Raw genomic sequence first — 23,115 nt, forward strand, 5'->3', positions numbered from 1 at the left:
CCTTCCATGTGGACAGAATATTTTAAGAAAACAAAAATATAAAGCCTTCATAAGGGAACTGCAACTGCACTGCGACGAAGAAATGAATAAAAACACCCATTTAATTCACACTAAACACACATACACAAAAAAAATTAACAATAAAATTTTATCTCCCTTCACACACACCTTCCTGCTGCCTCCTTGCTCTAAAAAGCTCTTGAGTTTCTGTACGTAGGCTGATGGTGGATTCTTTACCTGAAAGCGCTCCTGAGGACAGAACGAACACACACACACACACACACACACACACACACACACACACACGCACGCACAAAATGTCGTGAGTGTGTGGGAGGTATAAAACACTCCAATTATTGCAAAGAATGCGCACACATGCGCACACACACACACACACACTCCAATATGTAGGACAAGGCAGACACACTGTTTCATCTAGGACATGGCTCTATATTTGAGCATAAAGGGAAAAAACCTGAAAGATGGATAATGGTATCATTTAATCCTATTGTGAAATAAATTTATAGAAACAAATCTGACTCTTCGATACATTTTCAGAAAAGTCATATACTCTTTCAGGGTACCACCAGGAAAGATATCTGTTGCACTCTTGATATTTCCAGGTGAAAGATCCTATTAAGACAGTGTACTTGCAAAAGGTACATAAATGGACCTTAAACCACAGTACAAGATACTGCCCAAAGCCTAAGCTGCAATTCATGGTCTCCAGCCCAGTGATCTATCACCTATCCTGAACACTTCCCCAGATAGCTCAGTGCCCCAAACCAGCACAGTAGGTGTATGACAAAGGCACAAGGAAAAAACCTCCTCCATTATTTCATAGTCAGACTGCATGGAAAGCCAGGGCTAAAGCTGGCATATCAGCTTGTGTGTTGATTGGTTGTTAAAGCCTTGGAGATGTTTGCAGGAAATGCTTGACCACGTAAGTAGTACATTGAAATCGTCCATGCCCCAAAGGACTCACTCATGATGAATTAGGACATTGTACCAGAAACCAATAGTTGAGAAGGACTTGCTTCTCTTAGACATCTCCATTAAGAAGCATTGTTGCTGCTTTTTTAGTCATTTCTAACCTAGGGTTTATCACTTAGAATTTATAAGTCAACCTCAAAGTAGTAATAGCAAAGAAAGGTGAAAATGAAGCAAGCCTTGATGGTGCACAAAGCAAAAGAACTTCCTCGATGAAAGACGTTTGGGGACAGCATGGCTCAGTGGACCTGGGCCACAACACCAACTTACACCATGGCCTTCATGAGTTCACAGCCATACTGCTGTACAAGGTGCAATCAATTACTGAAGTTCACCTTCTTCTTCTTGTTGTAGTCAAGACCAAGTCATGACCAAGACAAGAGTGCATCAAGACTGAGACAAGACCAAGACTTTGAGGGGTTGTGACCAAGTCAAGACCAAGAAAAAGGCAGGGCGAGACCAAGTCAAGATTAGAACCAGACCAGTGTACAGTATATGAAGGGGGCGGGGAGGGGTGACAGCAGTTAACAGGAAGAACATTTCGAAATAGCAAAGTGTCATGTTATTGGCTGCATTTGGATCAGGAAATTTTTCATCCAATCACAGTAACGTTGTTCACAAATAAAATCAATCAGACAATTTTGTGAGATCCCCACAGCTGTGGTCTTGAAATAAAGTCCTGAGTCCTCCATGTCTGAGACAAGACCGAGTAAAAATGCGGTCGATTCCGAGACGAGACCTTTAAAAAGTGGTCTTGAGACTAGTCCCGAGTACTACAGTACAATACTGTCAGTAATAGCACCAATAATCCAAGTTTGGAGCGGCCTCCAAACATGGCCACCACAGACCGAGGAAAAAAAATGCAGCAGATTCTAAGATGAGACCAAGACCCTCAAAAAGTTGTCTCGAGGCCAGTTTTAAAGTACGACACAACTAAGTTCACTATCCACGTAAAGCACCCGATACCTGTCTCGTACTTACAGAACCCCAGAAGGGATATTTTGCGGGATCCTGCCAATCCTTTGCGAGATCTTGCAAAGTTTTTCATTGAGGTTCTTGTAGCATTTGAGCTGAATGTGAATGCCACCAATCAGTGACTTCTGCGTGCACTGACATCAGTGCGTACCCTCAAGCAAAAGATGAAGTGATTGGTCACACAATCTAGACACTGTAAATGCTGATAATGCAGCACAATTTTGAATATACGACAGCTTGTAATAGGCTCGTAACAGTAATAGGGAACTCTTATGCTAGCATGTTGTGGAAACTCTAAAGTTGTTTAGAGGTGCGTGCATGCCATTTCAGAAATGTAGGTGGTGCAAAATTGCTGTTGACATGTGTTTAGTCTCCACTCCAACTATTGGGTAAAGTGTAGTTACCCCTTAATAACCACTGCTCCCAGGTCTGCTCTGACCCGGAGTGGTAGCACATACCTAGGTTCCAGCTATGGGTTAAATAATACATCACCAATAAGGCGCTGGCAGCAGGACACTTTTTGGTGCAATGTGGCAGATGAGCCAACAGATTAGATTAGATAAAACTTTATTGATCCCTTTGGGAGGGTTCCCTCGGGGAAATTAAGATTCCAGCAGCATCATTACAGATAAACAGAGAAAAGAAATAGAGAAAAAACTTCTAGATAAATTAAATTAAGTATTTACATATACAAATATAAAATAATAAGATATGGGAAAGAGAGGTAGCTGGAGATCCAGGTGACCAGGCTGGGGTCCACTCGCATCCTGTTCAGTTTGTCCTGAAGCAATAGGGGCTGGATGGTGTTGAAGGCACTCGAGAAGTCCAAGAAGAGGATCCTCACTGTGCCATTTCCCTTATCCAGATGCGAGTGGGCTCGGTGTAGCAGGTAGAGAATGGCGTCTTCCACACTGACACCTGCCCGGTATGCAAACTGCAGACAGTCCTGGGCATGTTGTACCTGGGGTCTGAGGAGGCTGAGGAATAGCCGCTCCAACATCTTCATCAAATGTGAAGTGAGTGCCACCTGTCGGAAGTCGTTCAGCTCGTTGGGCCGATTCTTTTTGGGAACTGGAACGATACATGATGTCTTCCAGAGGGTTGGCACTCTCCCCAGCTGCAGGCTGAGGTTGAAGATGTGTTGGAGTGGTTCACCCAGTTCAGCAGCGCAGGTCTTCAGTAGTCGTGGACACACCTTGTCCGGGCCTGCTGCTTTCCTGGGGTGAAGCTTCCTCAGTTGACCTCTGACCTGGTCTGCAGTAACGCATAGAGGAGTCTGTGTTGAGGTGGGGGAGGAGGGGGCTGCTGTGATGACTGGGGGAAGGTGTGTTGAGGGAAGAAGGAGAGATGGCTGCAGTGAGGGAGAGGGTGGGGGGGACGTGGGCTGGTTGAACCGATTGAAGAAGTCATTCAACTCGTTCACCCTCTCCACTATCCCCTCAACGACTCTGGTCTTTGTATTGTGGCCTGTGATGGTTTTCACACCTTCCCAGACCTCCCTCATGCTGTTCTCCTTCAGCTTCTGCTCCACCTTTCTCCTGTAGCTGTCCTTAGCTTCCCTCACACAGTGTTTCACCTCCTGCTGTGCTGCTTTCATCACCTCCCTATCCCTGCTCCTGAAGGCGGCCTTCTTCCTGTTGAGGACAGCTTTGACTTCCTGTGTTACCCATGGCTTGTTATTAGGGTAACACCATACAGTCTTAGAGGGGGAGACCACATCTGCACAGAAGTTGAGGTAATCTGTCAGACAATGTGTCAGCCCCTCTATGTCCTCACAGTGTGGGCTAAGCAGCACATCCCAGTCCGTGATGTCATAGCAGTCTCTGAGGGCATCTTCCATTTCAGGGGACCACCTCCTGATGGAGCTAGTTGTTGCAGGCTGCCTTTGAACCAGGGGGGTGTACTTTGGCTGTAGAAGAACCAGGTTGTGGTCAGACTTCCCTAGTGGGGGGAGGGGTGTGACTTTGTATGCATCCCTCAGCAAGTCAATTGTCCTGTTGTTCCTTGTTGGACAATCCACAGCCTGGTAAAAAGCAGCCAAAGTAGAGTGATTAAAGTCCCCAGAAACGATCATAAATGCCTCAGGGTGCTGTGTCTGCAGCCTTGCTGTGACAGAGTAAATCCTCTCACATGCAGCGGCTGCGTCTCCCCTCGGAGGGATGTAAACACAGATGGTGATCACGTGACTGAACTCCCTCGGCAGATAATATGGCCACAGGCTAATGGCTAGCAGCTCCAAGTCCGGGCAACATAAAACTGTCTTTACGGAGATATGTCCCGGGTTACACCAGCGATTGTTAACATAAATGATGAGTCCCCCACCTTTGCTTTTCCCGCATGCGTTAGTGTCTCTGTCGGCTCTCACAACAGTGAATCCCCGCAGGTCCACGTTAGCATCCGGTACAAGGTGTGTTAGCCATGTCTCCGTAAAGATAAATAAGCTGCTCTCCTGGTAAATCCGCTGGTTGTTCAGAGCGGAAAGCTTGTCAACTTTATTCGGCAGCGAGTTCACATTCCCCATGATAACGGAGGGAATAGATGGTTTGTAGCACCGCCGGTTGTCTGCTAGCCTAGCCTTTAGCTTAGCTCCAGCTTTGCAGCCCCTGGGTTTCCTCCTCAGCTCCGCCGGGATGGGGTGTCGTATCCCGGCTCGTCCCATTGTTTTCAGGGCCAGCAGCTCCTCTCTCGAATAAGTGAGAAAACTGGCTCCTGGTTGCATGTTAAAGTTAAATATATCCATGTTATATAATAAAACACACTATGTCTTTGCAAGAAAAGCAAAAAAGTTAAAAAAAAGTGGAAAAAAGAGGTTTAAAGAGCTAAAAACTACAGAGCTACTGGAGAAGCAGCCGTCTCACACAGCGCCGGTGTAAAGTTGAGTTAATGGCATACCACCAGATGGCATGCGGAAGAGCCCCTCAAATGGTCAACGGATGGCATCACTCAGCAAGTCAGTTGTCACTGCGGGGCAACTTCCATACCCGTCAGGTTTGTGGCACTTTTGTGCACCACAGGGTAACACAATGGGGGCACGACATCGTTTGTCTTACCTTACCGTGCAAGGCTCTTCATTCGGAGAGGAGAATAGTATGCGAGAGCTCACGAGACTGGCCATTCCATGGCAGCTTGGCCAGGCCATTTGTGCCACCACTGCGGGTGACTCTGTCGCGAGCCTTGCGGCCCAACTGCATTTCTGCATATCCTGGTGAGGTAGTCATCATCGCTGGCCATGGACGGCCGACAACCCGACATATCCTGACAGTACGTCAAGGAACTGAAACTGGATGATTATGAAGACTTCTGCACCACATCTCTGGAAGATCTAGCACCAGTCGTAATGGCCAGAATGTGCTTGCATAAAAAGCTTGCAAAAAAAAATAATCACAAGACCTCGAGTATCTCGCTGGGTGGAATCAAAAACTGCATGGTGTGCATCCTCTGCTATGCAAATAACAACTCCAACCACCACAAGACAGATGTTCGGGTCAGAATTTATGTCTCTTAGGGTTCACCAGGGCATGTCTATAATGCTAAACAGCAGCATTAAGAATGCATGTGTCGGATATGTGCATACCTGGTCACAGATTAACTCCCACTTCTTCTCGCTGTCATACTGGAGGAGCAGTTTCACTTTATCAGGAGGCAGGTTCATGGAGTTCTAGACACACAAGAAGAATGAACGAGAAAGAGGAAATCATATTCTTCTCCACAGAACTCAGTTTAAGGCATTTAATAGGGTTGGGGTCCTTCAAGTTTTCATAGCTACATGCTTTGAACTTGGTTAGCTTACAGTGAAATGATTTTATTGTTATTAGCCTTATTTTGCACCCTTTGTACATATAGTATCTTGTGCATACTCTATAGTTCAGCAATTCAAATCCATGTTCTTTTTTTTTTCCCAACCCAGGAGGAGAAATCACTGGCCTGGATAACTAGCAGATGTCATGTCTGGGCTATTGGTTTTTATTCATAGTTTGCTAAGCAAACATCACTATAGCGTGCACGACTCATTCTAAATCCGACTACCTGTGGCACTACACACACCGGCTGAGGCATGATCTTGCTAACAGGAAAACAATTTTTACAATGCTGATTAATTAGAAACATACGTACTCGCAGCACAGATGGCAAATTATTTTTCCAGAATCATGAATATTGCAGGTATATGGGAACAAAAAAAAAAAAAAAATTCCAGTGCAAGGGTATCATACAACTCTCCTGCTGGTCAGTCACTTCGCGGTTAAATGTAAAATTGCAAGCTAGAGTCGAATATATTTTATGTCGTGTACTTAAAATTTTGAAATTTTGTATTTTTTGAGCATTTCTACATCGACATTCTACTTGGTACACTTTCTATGGCTCCCAGTTTTCCCACAAGTTACCTGTGTTCATGACGGATCAAGCGTGCGTGTGAAGTAATTCCTCTCATAAAAACACTCATGCTGTTCATTCATTATTCAGCGGGTTGCCGTAAGAGTGGGTAAGATTGTGACCAGAGATGATCTGCAGCTTTAGAAGGAGATGAGTGGAGTCAACATACACACTACAAATCACGTACTATCATCGGTATGGACCCTTTTCAGTCACGTGACCTTCGTAAACGCGACCGCCATTTTGGACATGTAGTGGACTTCGGCTCAAATCGGTTTGAATGCGAGGAAGGCGACAAACATAAAAGAAAAAGGAGCGAGATGCAGAAAACTGTATTTACTAGTTTACTGTAATTATGATCTGGCAGCTATTTACACCGGATCCAGTGTAAATAGCTGCCGGAGCCAAGGTCCGGCCGGGCCGCGAGTGAGTGCGCGCCGGCTCCGCGGCTGCCGGCCGGGCCGCGAGCGAGCGCGCTCCGGAACCTCGGACGTTGGCTCCGGCGGCTATTTACACTGGATCTGGTCTAAATAGCTGCCAGATCATAATTACAGTAAACTAGAATGGAATGTTAACAGCAATGTAATGCCTTTTCTGGCTAATTTTATTCGTCTCACCTCCAACAAAGTGGTCACTACACAAGCGTTGGTATGCCGCTATCCATCTTCTCCGTCGGTCAGCATCTACCGGGATCCGATAAAATGATAACCCTTGCCTTGTTTGTTGATGGTTACGACATCCAGGTGCACAACAACATAGTGGCATGATGGAAGTCTTGCTGAAAATAAACACTTTCTTTGCTGCCGTTCCTCAATGCTGGCTGTGGTAAACTACTGGTAGTACACGTCCAAAATGGCGGCCGCGTTTGTCGTGACGTCACGTGAAAAGGGTCCATACTACCAAGTATACTTCAAGACAGATAGATCGGAGTTCAACTCCATGTCAATATCGTTCTGTTTACTGCTGCAAATATTCATACATTTATCTGTACACAAGTGGGAATGGTCTAAACTGGAAGGTCTTTATTTATTTATTTTCCATAAACGTGGCGACATGAGAGAATGCAACATGTAACATAAGCATCTTTTTTCACTGGAAGCTATTGGAAACTTTCCTGAAAAAAAGTTCTTACGTCACCTAAAGAGGCAAAACACCCGCAAATTCTTGACCAATCAAAACAGAAACAGACAGAACTCAAATACAAACTAACTTAAACAAATGTTTGAAGAGACGACAAAAACTAGTCACCGTTCAAATAAAATATATGGTGTCTTACAGCAAATATTAGACAAAAAGAAGACATTCTGATGTTTTTTTTTAAACAAACAGCTTTTTCTTGCACTAGTGTTGTCAAGTCAAGTTTATTTGTATAGCGCTTTTAACAATAAACATTGTCGCAAAGCAGCTTGACAGAATTTGAACGACTTAAAATATGAGCTAATTTTATCCCTAATCTATCCCCAGTGAGCATGCCTGTGGCGACAGTGGCAAGGAAAAACTCCCTCAGACGACATGAGGAAGAAACCTCGAGAGGAACCAGACTCAAAAGGGAACTCATCCCCATCCGGGCAACAACAGACAACATGACTATAACGTTAACAGTCCGAACAAAGTCAGCTTCATTGATGCTATAAACCCCCCACCGACAGAAACCCGAGTGCAAAACCATTCACGATGACTGCAGTCCTAAAATCAGCAAGTCAACTGCAGTCCTAAAGTCAGCAAGTCAACTGCAGTCCCCAGCCACAAAAGCACCACTGCAAGAGTCCAGAGAGTCCTCCAGGCACAACCCCCAACTGTCCACATGGGGCCGTGTTGTCGTCAAGACCATCCAAACCGAGACCAAGTCAAGACCAAGACCAAGGCAGGGCGAGACTGAGTCAAGACCAGGACCAGACCAGTTAGAGTGAAGGGGATGTGTGGGGGGGGTGACAGCCGTTACCAGTAATAAAAATTTCAAATTAGCAAATCGTCATGTTATTGGTCGCATCTGAAGCAGGAATTTTTACATCCAATCACAGTAAATGATGTTAACAAATAAATCAGACAATCCACCCATCCATAACCGCTTATCCTGTGCAGGGTCACAGGCAAGCTGGAGCCGATCCCAGCTGACTACAGGCAATAGGCGGGGTACACCCTGGACAAGTCGCCAAATCATCGCAGGACTGACACAGAGACGAACAACCATTCACACCTACAGTCAATTTAGAGCCACCAATTATCCTAACCTGCATGTCTTTGGACTGTGGGGGAAACCGGAGCACCCGGAGGAAACCCACGCAAACACAGGGAGAACATGCAAACTCCATAAATCAGACAATGCATAGGCAATTTAGTGAAATCCCCACAGTTGTGGTCTTGAAATAAAATCCCGAGTCCTCTACGTCCAAGATAAGACCAAGTAAAAATGCGGTCGATTCCGAGACGAGACCGAGACCTTCAAAAAGTGGTCTTGAAACCGGTCCTGAATACTACAATACTGTCAGTAATAGCACCAATAATCCAAGTTTGGAGCGGCCTCCAAACATGGCCACCATGGACTGCAAACCCCAAGCGCTACAGTGCCCTCCCTCTCCCGAATATTGAGGAAACACCTGTTTCACATTTCCCAATAATCAGCTCCCGCTATTTAACCCACATGCACTTTGCGAAATATCACTGTGTTTCCACACCTGATCATACCAAGCTGCTATTCCTAGTTTCTGAATCCCCGTGACTTTGACCCAGTTTTCTGCTTATTTCTGACTTTGAACTTTTGCCTGATCTCGGACATGCTGTCTGCATATCGACCGACCCTTGCTCGACTCTGACTTCGTCATTTGTTTCACGATTTGGATTTGGCTGACAGTTTGCGGCACACCTGCTCTCCCCTGCGCTTGCATCTCCAAGTGCCTGCACCCTAACAAATACTACTTGTTACTATATTACTGCTAATGTTCTGACTTTGTCTTGTGCTGAAACACAGACTTCCCTTCACAGAGTCGCTGAAATTCATCACAGGTATTTACTGAGATGGAAATGACCCAATGATCAGCCCCAACCCTGCTCCTCAACAACTCCACTTCAAGCAGATGCTAAAAACAAGTTTTATGTGTTTGACAGACCAGATGTTCAGGCTGAAGAATCTGGCTCACTATTGTTCTTCAGAACCCTCAACATTATTTTGATGTCTGTTCACAAACACTGCATGGAAAGGACTGATCTGCTGATGAGGTCACCACTATTATCAGGGTTGTTTGTAGTATTTGAGGCTGTTTTTTTTTTTGAATGTCACGCAATATTTGGCACCATCTTTCTTTCCTTCAGCCCCGTCTACTTTCCCAGTCCCTGCTGACGAAACAAATGATTCTACGACCACCATACTTCACTCTGGGGATGGTGTTCTCAGTGCGATAAGTAGCGTTGGTTCAATTTCGGCCTCATCACTCGCCATTGCAAGAAATATCCATCCATCCATCCATCCATCCATCCATCATCCGTAACTGCTTATCCTGTGCAGGGTAGCGGACAAGCTGGAGCCTATCCCTATGGTACACCCTGGACAAGTCACCAGGTCATCGCAGGGCTGACACAGAGACAACCAACCATTCACACCCTCATTCACATCTAAGGTCAACTTAGAGCTACCAATTATAGCTTAACCTGCATGTCTTTGGACTGTGGGGGAAACCAGAGCACCCGGAGGAAACCCACGCAGACACGGAGAGAACATGCAATCTCCACACAGAGAGGCCCCAGTCAGTCACTGGGCTCAAATCCAGAACCTTCTTCCGATGAGGCGACAGTGCTAACCACTACACCACCGTGCTGCCCGAGCAAGAACTCAAATACCATAAATGGTATGGCTAAACCATACATGTTGGAGAAGGTAAAGTATTTCATACACTGCTTCTCATTCTAAAACGGTACACTGTCATCTCAGTCCATCAAAAAGAAAGAAACCGGAGAACCAGATGCAAACTTGCTCAGACAATGGAAAATCATTCTCAAATCATTTCGATTACTCAGTGTAAAATGGTGGTGTATTAGTTAGTCCCCAGGTTGATCCTGAGTTCGGGTAAATCTGCCTTGCTGTAACCTCATGTCCATGCGAGTTTCCTTCAGGTTCTCTAGTTTCCTCCCACCTTCCAGTTGTAAACAATTATAAATAGTCATGATTCGAGTGGAAAAGATTAAAATCTATTCTATATAAGTTACACTGCTTTTTAAAAATGATCCCAAACCCACACTTCTCCTGTGGAACCACTTTTAAACGTAGTTTAAAGTAAAAATGGTGCACACCAGGCTTGTAGTACTGAAGTCCAGGACTCAAACTCAAGTCTGACTCATGCCCTAATATTAAGGACTCATGACTCGACTTGAGCACTGATGACTCGGACTTGGAATCGGGCTCATCCGTTAACTGCATTGGGACTCGTAAATTGGAGACGAGGACTTGGATTTTTTTCTTTATTTTTTGGAACATGCCATAATAATATGGCATAACATTTATATCTACATTAATTTTATACTAATTTTGTGCAAGAGAATGCACACGGACCTGTTCATACGTCATGTTCAGGAACAAACTAATGTTAATGGCGCTAAAATGCCTGGAGAGAACGCCCCTAGGATTGTCTGTTTTACTTATACAGACTTCTTGTGCAGTGGGGAAAAAACACATTGCTGTGTGTTCCATATGTAGAAGAACTATCGAGGAGACGACGGGGACAATTTCAAACTTCAATCGTCATTTGGCAAGACTCCATCCAGAGAAGGAAGTGACACGCTATTTTCATTGGTCTGTTGATAGCGGGGCTTGCTTTCTGAGGGATGAACTAGCTACCCTCTCTCCTGTTATTTGCCCTGTTGATAGTGGGTGGGGCTTGCTGAGTGATGAACAAGCTTTTTATCTGTAGCCTATTAAATAAAACGGGGCAGTTGAGCAGTAACGTTAGTCCAACACAGTAGCAGAGACGCTTTCACATAAAGGCAGCAACAGCCACCGTCTAAAGGTGTGGTTGGAGTCTTGTTCTCAGACTCAACTCAAAATTTTCTTTAATGACTTGGACATGACTCGGACTTGAACACTGGGGACTCGAGACTGGACTCTGGCTCGAGATTTAGTGACTCGACGACAACACTGGTGCACACACCCACATATATTCCTGTGAGCTTGATCTCATTAGCATAGCGTTATGGCCTGGATTACATATCAGATCCGTGGGAGAAGATTTACTGATCTGCAGTAATACACCCTTTGGATAACGACAGCGCACACTTTCTTGATTTTTTTACTCCAAACACTCATACACCTGTTTTTTTTAAACATCCCCCAAAATAGTTCTCTTCTTCTTTAATAGGACATGATGGTAGGCAGCAGGAGACAGAAACTTGATGACAAAAACTCTCTCTCTCTCTCTCTCTCTCTGTGCATGCTTACATTAATCTTTCTTCTGCTTGGGGTTAAGGATAGATAAATAATGTCAGATCAATAAACAGACATCAGAGTTGCAGGTACAAGGTCTTTACTATTCCACACACACACACATAATGATGGCTGATGAATAACCAAGGAATAAAACACTTGTGGGCATGCAGTTCTAGGAAAATAAATCAACAATGCAGTGGTGTGAAGCACATCTTGAAGTGTTTATTCCTCTTACGACCCAGCAATTTGCCAACGGTCATGAATTTTTATTCAGTCCACACTGACACCTCCTACTTTTCATACTTTTTAATCCATTTGCAGTTACTTTTAACGTTGTTGAACATCAACGAACACGAGTTACTTCCCGTCATCACCTACATTACAGCATTTGTTCAAGAGACAAACAAAAAATGCAGCTTGTCATGTTACTGAGAACCTGGAAAAGGTGCCAGTTTACCTCTGGCTGGCAGTGCCACTGCCATTGGAGACTCCAAAATGTCTTCTTTATAAACGTCTTCTCCAACAAATCTTTACCGTCTTGACAATTACATACAAATAAAATCCATTTATGTATGGCGTCCATCATCTGTCTCCATGTTAATTGTTACTATAGAAATCTCATCTCATTATCTCTAGCCGCTTTATCCTGTTCTACAGGGTCGCAGGCAAGCTGGAGCCTATCCCAGCTGACTACGGGCGAAAGGCGGGGTACACCCTGGACAAGTCGCCAGGTCATCACAGGGCTGACACATAGACACAGACAACCATTCACACTCACATTCACACCTACGGTCAATTTAGAGTCACCAGTTAACCTAACCTGCATGTCTTTGGACTGTGGGGGAAACCGGAGCACCCGGAGGAAACCCACGCGGACATGGGGAGAACATGCAAACTCCGCACAGAAAGGCCCTCGCCGGCCACGGGGCTCGAACCCAGGACCTTCTTGCTGTGAGGCGACTGCGCTAACCACTACACAACTGTGCCGCCCCTACTATAGAAATGAGCGCATTAATAGACTGTAATTAGTTAATTCATTCATTCATTCATTCATTCATTCATACTTGCTTGGGCTCTTGCTTCCTGGTACTCTTTGTTTGTATGTAACGACCCACTGGGGGGGATAAGCAAAGCACCAAGGGTAGAAAATCCATTGGTTATAAAACACCCTTGACCATGTTTCAGTCCATTACCTGATTGGACCCTTTGGATAATTAAGTGTACATCGCTCTTAAATAATCCCCTCGAATGAGAGTCTATTGATGATGGATATGATCATATACATGCATTTCCAAGCAAAAGAACGAACACAATTTTTTTTTCTGATTAAGTCCCTTATGTTTGTATACGCTTACCGTATCACATACAAGTTTGTCATGGTTACGCTGGACTACAATTCCCATCAGCCACTACACTTCCCTTGATCAAGACATGACTGTGTGCAGGATACGAGCAGTCCTGCAAGGCACAACTGTTTGATTCATGTGTTGTGGTTAAGCACCAGGACGAGATGATTTGATTAATATGGAAAGCAGCACAGAGAAAAAAAAATCTACATGCTTGCTGAATATGAAAAGACCAACCACCCAGGCTCTCCACGTCTAACAGTTTTGCCAAAAGCTAGCTATACGATAACAGGAAGATCACAATTACATTTCGCACATAAAAGTCAAGGTCATAATCATTAACTAAACTGATGACAAAACCTTTTTTTTTTATTTAAGCATTCTAGCGATACAATACAGAAACAAAACAATAGCATAAAAACAAACATCATGCGGTTGACCAAGTGTATCCGGTATACACAATACTATTGTGTATCGAGATTACAGTAATAAATCAACACCAGTCGATTAAATTTTTTTTTTTTTGCAGCTCTAATGTTTATCTCGATCATTTTTAAAGCTTTCAGCTCTGCTTTATAATATTCTCGATGTAAACTGATTCAGAAAGTTCAAATAGCTCCATTCATATGCCTGGATATGGTGTTCCTTAAGGCTCAGTACTCAGACCGCTCCAGTTTTTGGGAGATATCTGCAGAAACGTAAAATACGTCCAGTGCTTTTCTGATTATACACAATAGGACATATTCAGTCGGGTTACATAGTTGCTTACGTTGATATTCTGGGATTAATAAAACATCCTGCATGTAATCCAAGACTCGGGTAACGCTGTAGCTTCATTACACCATCCAGTTATTGATAATTTGCAGACAACTGCATGCCCTCAGATGTTTTATTTGTCATCTATATAACAAGTAAACATAGTTTTTACTGTACTGCTCTTCTTTCATATCCTGATTTTTACATTCGTCATTGACTAACACTAAAAGCTGTTTTGTGACCTTTAGAAAATACAGAACTCAAGCGAGGTGATATGCACACATCAATGGCGCATCCAGATTATGATGCTGACGTTACAGACACACATATTGCACATACTTCCACAGAGATCATCTGATGACCTTCAGTGGATCTAATCGTTAGTCCTGTCGAAGCCTGGTTTGCATAGCGATACATGCTTTCATTTTGTGTAATGCTGCTTGGGTTCCTAGCCAATGTTTTTGGATGCAAATATTCATTTGCACCTCGGAAACCGGAACTGAAATACTGTACCAGGAAAAATAAAATGTGATCATTGCTGGGGTTGACATATGAGCAAAAAAATTCAATGTATTTGAATAAATATCATGTGTGCTCCCATTTCTCCCTGGCTGTGTTTGACTGGTGATTACATCAAGTTACCACTTTCAGTGAGATAGATAGATATTTCCTTTTTAGTAGTTCCTGTTTGCATTTTTTACATGCTCTCTTTATTAGTCCAACATAAAGAGAAAACAAAGAAGAGAGAAACTGGAACACTGCTATCATGTAAGTGATAACAAGAACCAACTTATTTCAAGGACGTCACACAACATTAAAGGTGCATTATGCAAAATTTGGGAAAGTATTTATCCTGGATTTAGCCTACTACATTTCTTGTCGCTAAGTTTTTTTAAAGTGCAGATTAATTTATTAATTTTTTGCTCACAGGAGAATGACCTGGCTGCGCTGGACTCTTGGCGAATTCAGATTGAGAAGGGGCATCTCTATATACAACCCCGATTCCAAAAAAGTTGGGACAAAGAACAAATTGTAAATGAAAACGGAATGCAATAATTTACAAATCTCAAAAACTGATATTGTATTCACAATAGAACATAGACAACATATCAAATGTCGAAAGTGAGACATTTTGAAATTTCATGCCAAATATTGGCTCATTTGAAATTTCATGACAGCAACACATCTCAAAAAAGTTGGGACAGGGGCAATAAGAGGCTGGAAAAGTTAAAGGTACAAAAAAGGAACAGCTGGAGGACCAAATTGCAACTCATTAGGTCAATTGGCAATAGGTCATTAACATGACTGGGTATAAAAAGAGCATCTTGGAGTGGCAGCGGCTCTCAGAAGTAAAGATGGGAAGAGGATCACCAATCCCCCTAATTCTGCGCCGACAAATAGTGGAGCAATATCAGAAAGGAGTACGACAGTGTAAAATTGCAAAGAGTTTGAACATATCATCATCTACAGTGCATAATATCATCAAAAGATTCAGAGAATCTGGAAGAATCTCTGTGCGTAAGGGTCAAGGCCGGAAAACCATACTGGGTGCCTGTGATCTTCGGGCCCTTAGAAGGCACTGCATCACATACAGGCATGCTTCTGTATTGGAAATCACAAAATGGGCTCAGGAATATTTCCAGAGAACATTATCTGTGAACACAATTCACCGTGCCATCCGCCATTGCCAGCTAAAGCTCTATAGTTCAAAGAAGAGGCCGTATCTAAACACGATCCAGAAGCGCAGACGTCTTCTCTGGGCCAAGGCTCATTTAAAATGGACTGTGGCAAAGTGGAAAACTGTTCTGTGGTCAGACGAATCAAAATCTGAAGTTCTTTATGGAAATCAGGGACGCCGTGTCATTCGGACTAAAGAGGAGAAGGACAACCCGAGTTGTTATCAGCGCTCAGTTCAGAAGCCTGCATGTCTGATGGTATGGGGTTGCATTAGTGCGTGTGGCATGGGCAGCTTACACATCTGGAAAGACACCATCAATGCTGAAAGGTATATCCAGGTTCTAGAGCAACATATGCTCCCATCCAGACGACATCTCTTTCAGGGATGACCTTGCATTTTCCAACATGACAATGCCAAACCACATACTGCATCAATTACAGCATCATGGCTGCGTAGAAGAAGGGTCCGGGTACTGAACTGGCCAGCCTGCAGTCCAGATCTTTCACCCATAGAAAACATTTGGCGCATCATAAAACAGAAGATACGACAAAAAAGACCTAAGACAGTTGAGCAACTAGAATCCTACATTAGACAAGAATGGGTTAACATTCCTATCCCTAAACTTGAGCAACTTGTCTCCTCAGTCCCCAGATGTTTACAGACTGTTGTAAAGAGAAAAGGGGATGTCTCACAGTGGTAAACATGGCCTTGTCCCAACTTTGAGATGTGTTGTTGTCATGAAATTTAAAAATCACCTAATTTTTCTTTTTAAATGATACATTTTCTCAGTTTAAACATTTGATATGTCATCTATGTTCTATTCTGAATAATATGGAATTTTGAAACTTCCACATCATTGCATTCGGTTTTTATTTACAATTTGTACTTTGTCCCAACTTTTTTGGAATCGGGGTTGTAAAAAAAAAATCATTGGAGGTTCATCCAAACACAAACACTACAGAGCAGAAGCCAGTTTTCCAAGCCAAGGCCATGTAAGAGTTGTGCTGGTGTCATCGCTGACACCATCAATTTTAATGACATTCTTCGGATTTTTCCAGGTTAGTTGTACTAGTAAGAAATGAAAAGAATATCTGTTTGGCATTGCACCTTAACATCGCACAATTAAATGCAATTACAAATAGATAAAAACAAATGAAAAATTTGTAATGCTCCACAAACTGATGAGGTACAACCCCAATTCCAAAAATGTTGGGACGTTGTATAAACTGTAAATAAAAACAGAATGCGATAATTTGCAAATTATGGAAACCCTATATTTCATTGAAAATAGTACAGAGACAACATCAAATGTTGAAACTGAGAAATTGTATTGTTTTTGAAAAATAGATGCTCATTTTCAATTTGATGTCAGTAACATGTTTCAAAAAAGTTAGGACAGGGGCATGTTTACCATTGTGTTGCATCATCTCTACTTTTGGCAACACTCTGTAAATGTTTGGGAACTGACGAGACCGACTGCTGTAGTTTTGAAAGAGAAATGATGTCCCATTCTTGCCTGATATACAATTTCAGTTGCTCAACAGTTCAGGGTCTCCTTTGTCATATTTTGCACTTCATAATGCGCCAAATGTTTTAAATGGGAGACAGGTCTGGACCGCAGGCAGGCCAGTTTAGCATCTGGGCTCTTTTATGACAGAGCCATACAGTTTTAATATGTGTAGAAAGCAGTTTGGCGTTGTCTTGCTGAAAGAAGGGAGGCCTTTCCTGAAAAAGATTTTGTCTGGATGGCAGCATTATTGCTCTGAAACGTGTTTATATCATTTCAGCATTAATGATGCCTTCCCAGATGTACAAGTTACCCATGTCATGTGCACTAATGCCCCCACTACAACACATCTCAAAAAAATTGGGACAAGGCCATGTGTGAGACATCCCCTTTTCTCTTTAGAACAGTCTGTAAACGTCTGGGGACTGAGGAGACAAGTTGCTCAAGTTTAGGGATAGGAATGTTAACCCATTCTTGTCTAATGTAGGATTCTAGTTGCTCAACTGTCTTAGGTCTTTTTTGTCATATCTTCCATTTTATGATGCGCCAAATGTTTTCTATGGGTTTAAGATCTGGACTGCAGGCTGGCCAGTTCAGTACCCGGACCCTTCTTCTACGCAGCCATGATGCTGTAATTGATGCACTATGTGGTTTGGCATTGTCATGTTGGAAAATGCAAGGTCTTCCCTGAAAGAGACGGCGTCTGGATGGGAGCATATGTTGCTCTAGAACCTGGATATACCTTTCAGCATTGATGGTGTCTTTCCAGATGTGTAAGCTGCCCATGCCACACGCACTAATGCAACCCCATACCATCAGAGATGCAGGCTTCTGAACTGAGCGCCGATAACAACTCGGGTCGTCCTTCTCCTCTTTAGTCCGAATGACACGGCGTCCCTGATTTCCATAAAGAACTTCAAATTTTGATTCGTCTGACCACAGAACAGTTTTCCACTTTGCCACAGTCCATTTTAAATGAGCCTTGGCCCAGAGAAGACGTCTGTGCTTCTGGATCATGTTTAGATACGGCTTCTTCTTTGAACTATAGAGTTTTAGCTGGCAACGGCAGATGGCACGGTGAGTTGTGTTCACTGATAATGTTCTCTGGAAATATTCCTGAGCCCATTTTGTGATTTCCAATACAGAAGCATGCCTGTATGTGATGCAGTGCCGTCTAAGGGCCCGAAGATCACGGGCACCCAGTATGGTTTTCCGGCCTTGACCCTTACACACAGAGATTCTTCCAGATTCTCTGAATCTTTTGATGATATTATGCACTGTAGATGATGATATGTTCAAACTCTTTGCAATTTTACACTGTCGAACTCCTTTCTGATATTGCTCCACTATTTGTCGGCACAGAATTAGGGGGATTGGTGATCCTCTTCCCATCTTTACTTCTGAGAGCCGCTGCCACTCCAAGATGCTCTTTTTATACCCAGTCATGTTAATGACCTATTGCCAATTGACCTAATGAGTTGCAATTTGGTCCTCCAGCTGTTCCTTTTTTGTACCTTTAACTTTTCCAGCCTCTTATTGCCCCGTCCGAACTTTGAGATGTGATGCTGTCATGAAATTTCAAATGAGCCAATATTTGGCATGAAATTTCAAAATGTCTCACTTTCGACATTTGATATGTTGTCTATGTTCTATTCTGAATACAATATCAGTTTTTGAGATTTGTAAATTATTGCATTCCGTTTTTATTTACAATTTGTACTTTGTCCCAACTTTTTTGGAATCGGGGTTGTAGTTTTGTTTCGCATTACACAACTTTTTCAGTCTTTTGTTGCCCCGTCCCAACTTTTCTGAAACGTGTTGCTGACACCACATTCAAAATGAGTATATATTTTTCAAAACCAATACAATGTCTCAGTTTCAACATTTGATATGCTGTCTTTGTACTACTTTCCGTGAAATACAGGGTTTCCATGATTCGCAAATTATCGCATTCTGTTTTTATTTATGTTTTATGCAGTGTCCCAACTTTTTTGAAATTGGGGTTGGAAAAGAGAAACTGTGCTTTGCTTCGGGCTATGTCACACGTTATCATTTTCCTATAAAAGAACATTCTCAAGTTTTTTATTCATTTCATGCTCTTATACCTCTTATGAACTGTCAAGTCATATTTGCTGCAAGTTTTCAAACAAAAATATAAACCCTAACAAATTCCTAAAAATCACATATCTCACCTTTAAGGTGCTTGTATGGCATTCAGTTTGGCATTCTTTTTTCTTAAATGTAATTCTGGTGATTGAAAGCAGGATACACTTGCTGTCTGGTACTCACCAGGACCGAGGTGAACCTTTCCTCCAGCTCCTCCTCTGAAGGCAGGGGCAGTTTTGGTCCAGGAGGTTGTTTCAAGTGCCCGAGGGCCCCTTTCACTTCTCGCCTGGGCGACACCTCCATGCCACCTGAAGCGTTCCCCATGGTTCCACAATAATCAGTTGTGCACCCTCGTGCACATGAGATGAGGACACAGTCTCTGGCAGGCTTATTCACTTACCAAGCACACACACATAGGAGCATCATGATGTCCAGTCCAGAGGTCCAATAAAGCACAAGTCATGAACAGAGGATCACAAAGTGGTGGATTATTAATGAACTACTGTATCAGTGCACCATCCTTCTAAAAACATCTCCATCTGGAATAATAATGGAATAAAGACTGCTGAAGAGTCACATGCTCTATCTGACTGGATCTAAATCTCATCTAGCATCCTGACTTTGTATTTAATCTCCCACGAGAGAGAGGAAAACAGTTGAAAAAGAAAAAGTGCCAGGACAGGAGATGACAGGAGAGGGAGAGATGATCCAGTCTTACTCTGAACACACTCACTCTGTTCTCCAGAGAGAGAAGCATGCTCACAAGGACACTTCTGGGTCCTAAAGCCTTCAAGTTGTTTTCACTACTATGTTTGCTTGTAGGTGTGTGCGGGCGTGGCATCAGACAAAGGTCCTGGTCAAAATACATAGCCTACAGCTAACTATACACTTTATACACACCAAATTTATTTAAAATGTATTTAAGTTTGATTAAAACGTGACATCAGGCTTGATATCGGAAGTGACGCAAACGATTGCTGCTTTTTACGTCCAAACTTTTTCCAAATATTTCTTCATAATGTCTCTCTACATGTTTAATTTGAGGCGGCACGGTGGTGTAGTGGTTAGCGCTGTCGCCTCACAGCAAGAAGGTCCGGGTTCGAGCCCCGTGGCCGGCGAGGGCCTTTCTGTGCGGAGTTTGCATGTTCTCCCCGTGTCCGCGTGGGTTTCCTCCGGGTGCTCCGGTTTCCCCCACAGTCCAAAGACATGCAGGTTAGGTTAACTGGTGACTCTAAATTGACCGTAGGTGTGAATGTGAGTGTGAATGGTTGTCTGTGTCTATGTGTCAGCCCTGTGATGACCTGGCGACTTGTCCAGGGTGTACCCCGCCTTTCGCCCATAGTCAGCTGGGATAGGCTCCAGCTTGCCTGCGACCCTGTAGAACAGGATAAAGCGGCTACAGATAATGAGATGAGATTAGATGAGATGTTTAATTTGAGGTCATTTCTGGCAGGATAAGACAAAACCATGGTTATAAGATTTTCTTCCATTTTAATTTTGAGTTAAACAGTAAACAGGAACTAAGTGTAATTCGGAATTAAAGCTAGACTGCCTTTTAGAGTTTTCAAGTGTCGGTCATAAAAAGGATTTCCCCGACACCCAATTATTTTTATTTAGTGCAGTGAAAGCTACTGAATTCGAATCATGGACGTCCAATACTATTAGGGTTTTTTTGTTCTAATAGAACAATTAATGAATTTAGGGCCACATGGCCTAAAATTCTCTGCTATTTTTTCCTGCTTCACCATGAACCAATTCAAGATTCAACGTCATGTATCAAGTGGTGGGCTTTCCCTGTTTGTGCAAGACATTGTGGGATACAAATTTGAAACAGGAGAGAAAAATGGAGGTTGTGAGCGTGCGAATGAAACGTGAAAGATGGACTCCAGTAACGGAAAGCAAGAAGAAAAGATGTTATGTTCTATATGAAGGAAAGGAAACACAGGACCAAACCAATAAATATCAGCGGTCAGCGAGCACCTCGTGTGATCAGCTGTTCGTTTAGCGACAGAATGATGTAACGGTCAGTGTACGATCAAAGGTAAACCTGCGCATGCGCACACACACACACGGACTTCCTCTGTCTGCTTGACTGCGCAAAGCGAGCGATTTCATACACATTATTTGCTTTAATCCCCTCAAATTAAATAACTTCCCAGCCACAGAATGGCCTGATGTTTTGTGAGATATTACAGAAATAAACATAGAACCAAATTTTGGAGGGAACTAAATTTCACCCATTTTATGAAATCAAAAGGCCGTCTAGCTTTAAAGGAGTCAAAAGTATTTGGTTTGGATTTACCGCGCTATACATAATTTGCATTTAAAAACACTTCAACGTACAAGTCCTGTTCTGGTTGTTCTGTTCTCACTTTGTCACTTTCCACGGTCGGTCAGTGAAATCACAACTCCATGTTGCACTAGTGTATAGAAAATGAAAGGTCACCTGTCGCTTTTGTCGCTAGTCTAGAAGTCAGCGAAGCAGCAATGTAGCAACCAGACACCATGAAATATGAATGAAATTCGTTGACTTGTTGCGATGACGGGTGAAATCACCGTTGGCAACGTGAAGTAGGCAGGTTCCCAAAACTAAACTAATCTTAACTGTGAGGTGACATGATTGAGGTGACTCCCAATAGGAGCGAAGGAGACCATTGATTGACAGATGATGCCAACATTGAGTTATAAATCAATATACAAAAGGGATACCTTTGCAACCAGAGCCTGGAATGTCCACTAGCGAACAACTGTTAGCTACAAAACGACGGGCGATGAGCTTTATGTGTAGACACCTCTTAACTCATGCTCATAAATGTCACTAGAAGTCAACAGATGATGTCATGGACAGAACTGGATCCATTGTGGTCCGTTATATGAGTTTGATCAGAATAGAAAAAAATGAATGAACTCTCCAGACTCTAGTAATGGAGACAGCAGGTGCTGATTAAAGAGTAATGAAGTGTATCCTGATCCGCATCTGAAACACTGACATTGATGTTTGACAAAATCCATCCATCCATTATCTGTAGCCGCTTGTCCTGTTCTACAGGGTCGCAGGCAAGCTGGAGCCTATCCCAGCTGACTACGGGCGAAAGGCGGGGTACACCCTGGACAAGTCGCCAGGTCATCACAGGGCTGACACATAGACACAGACAACCATTCACACTCACATTCACACCTACGCTCAATTTAGAGTCACCAGTTAACCTAACCTGCATGTCTTTGGACTGTGGGGGAAACCGGAGCACCCGGAGGAAACCCACGCAGACACGGGGAGAACATGCAAACTCCGCACAGAAAGGCCTTCATCGGCCACTGGGCTCGAAACCGGACCTTCTTGTCAAAATCTAAAATTACAATTATCCTATATTCCTTTAATTAAGCAATTAAATGATGATTAAAATGATTGTTAAAACTACATTTGTTGATTTTTCTGTTACCACAGCAATGTGCCAAGACGAATGCTGTATTATTAATGAAAGATCAATATTTTATCTCTTTATAGCTGCATTGAATGTTGTGGAAACTGGAACAGTATTGAGTGCAGTGGCTTTTTACCTGTAGACACTGCCCCCTAGTGGTAAATTGTTAATACTGCCAGTGGGAGCTATTTTTAACTGTAAAATAATCACAAAGAATAAAAACATTATTTGCAGCTGTAATGTTGTGAATTTAACTATGCAGATTTCTCATGATTAAAAAAGTTCATTCTCCTTATTTGTGTCTGAAACAGTCTGTAGAACATTTACTTATATTGAGGTACTTAAATCATATTCAGAGTAAAATATATTGTGATTAATTCCAGGACATCAAATCTGAGATGATGGTAGCAGGGTGCATTAGGACAAACTGGCATATTCTAGCTTTGTAGATTCCTTCTGACCCAGAGTTTAGTCATGAGATTGTGTCATTTTATACCATATGGCCTCCCATCAAGTATTAGAATCACACCAGTTCAATTCAATTCAAATGT

The 23,115-nt window shown here is 42.9% G+C and overlaps 1 protein-coding gene across 3 annotated transcripts in view; it reads right to left on the minus strand.

Moving 5' to 3' along the window:
• Positions 1-19,800, minus strand: part of fmnl1b (formin-like 1b) — a 108,315-nt gene extending 88,515 nt beyond the window's left edge. For 2 of the 3 annotated variants that reach the window (XM_060920380.1, XM_060920379.1), the window contains exons 1-3: positions 19,326-19,800; positions 5,540-5,623; positions 169-249 (exon numbers count right to left, since the gene is read on the minus strand). In XM_060920380.1, the coding sequence (XP_060776363.1) occupies positions 169-249; positions 5,540-5,623; positions 19,326-19,466 (306 nt within the window). In that variant the 5' untranslated portion in view covers positions 19,467-19,800. The remainder of the gene's footprint in view (positions 1-168; positions 250-5,539; positions 5,624-19,325) is intronic. The other variant, XM_060920381.1, reaches the window with a different exon arrangement.
• Between the last annotated feature and the right edge of the window lie 3,315 nt (positions 19,801-23,115).

This window comes from Neoarius graeffei, chromosome 5, assembly GCF_027579695.1.
Source record: "Neoarius graeffei isolate fNeoGra1 chromosome 5, fNeoGra1.pri, whole genome shotgun sequence".
Lineage (NCBI taxonomy): Eukaryota > Metazoa > Chordata > Actinopteri > Siluriformes > Ariidae > Neoarius > Neoarius graeffei.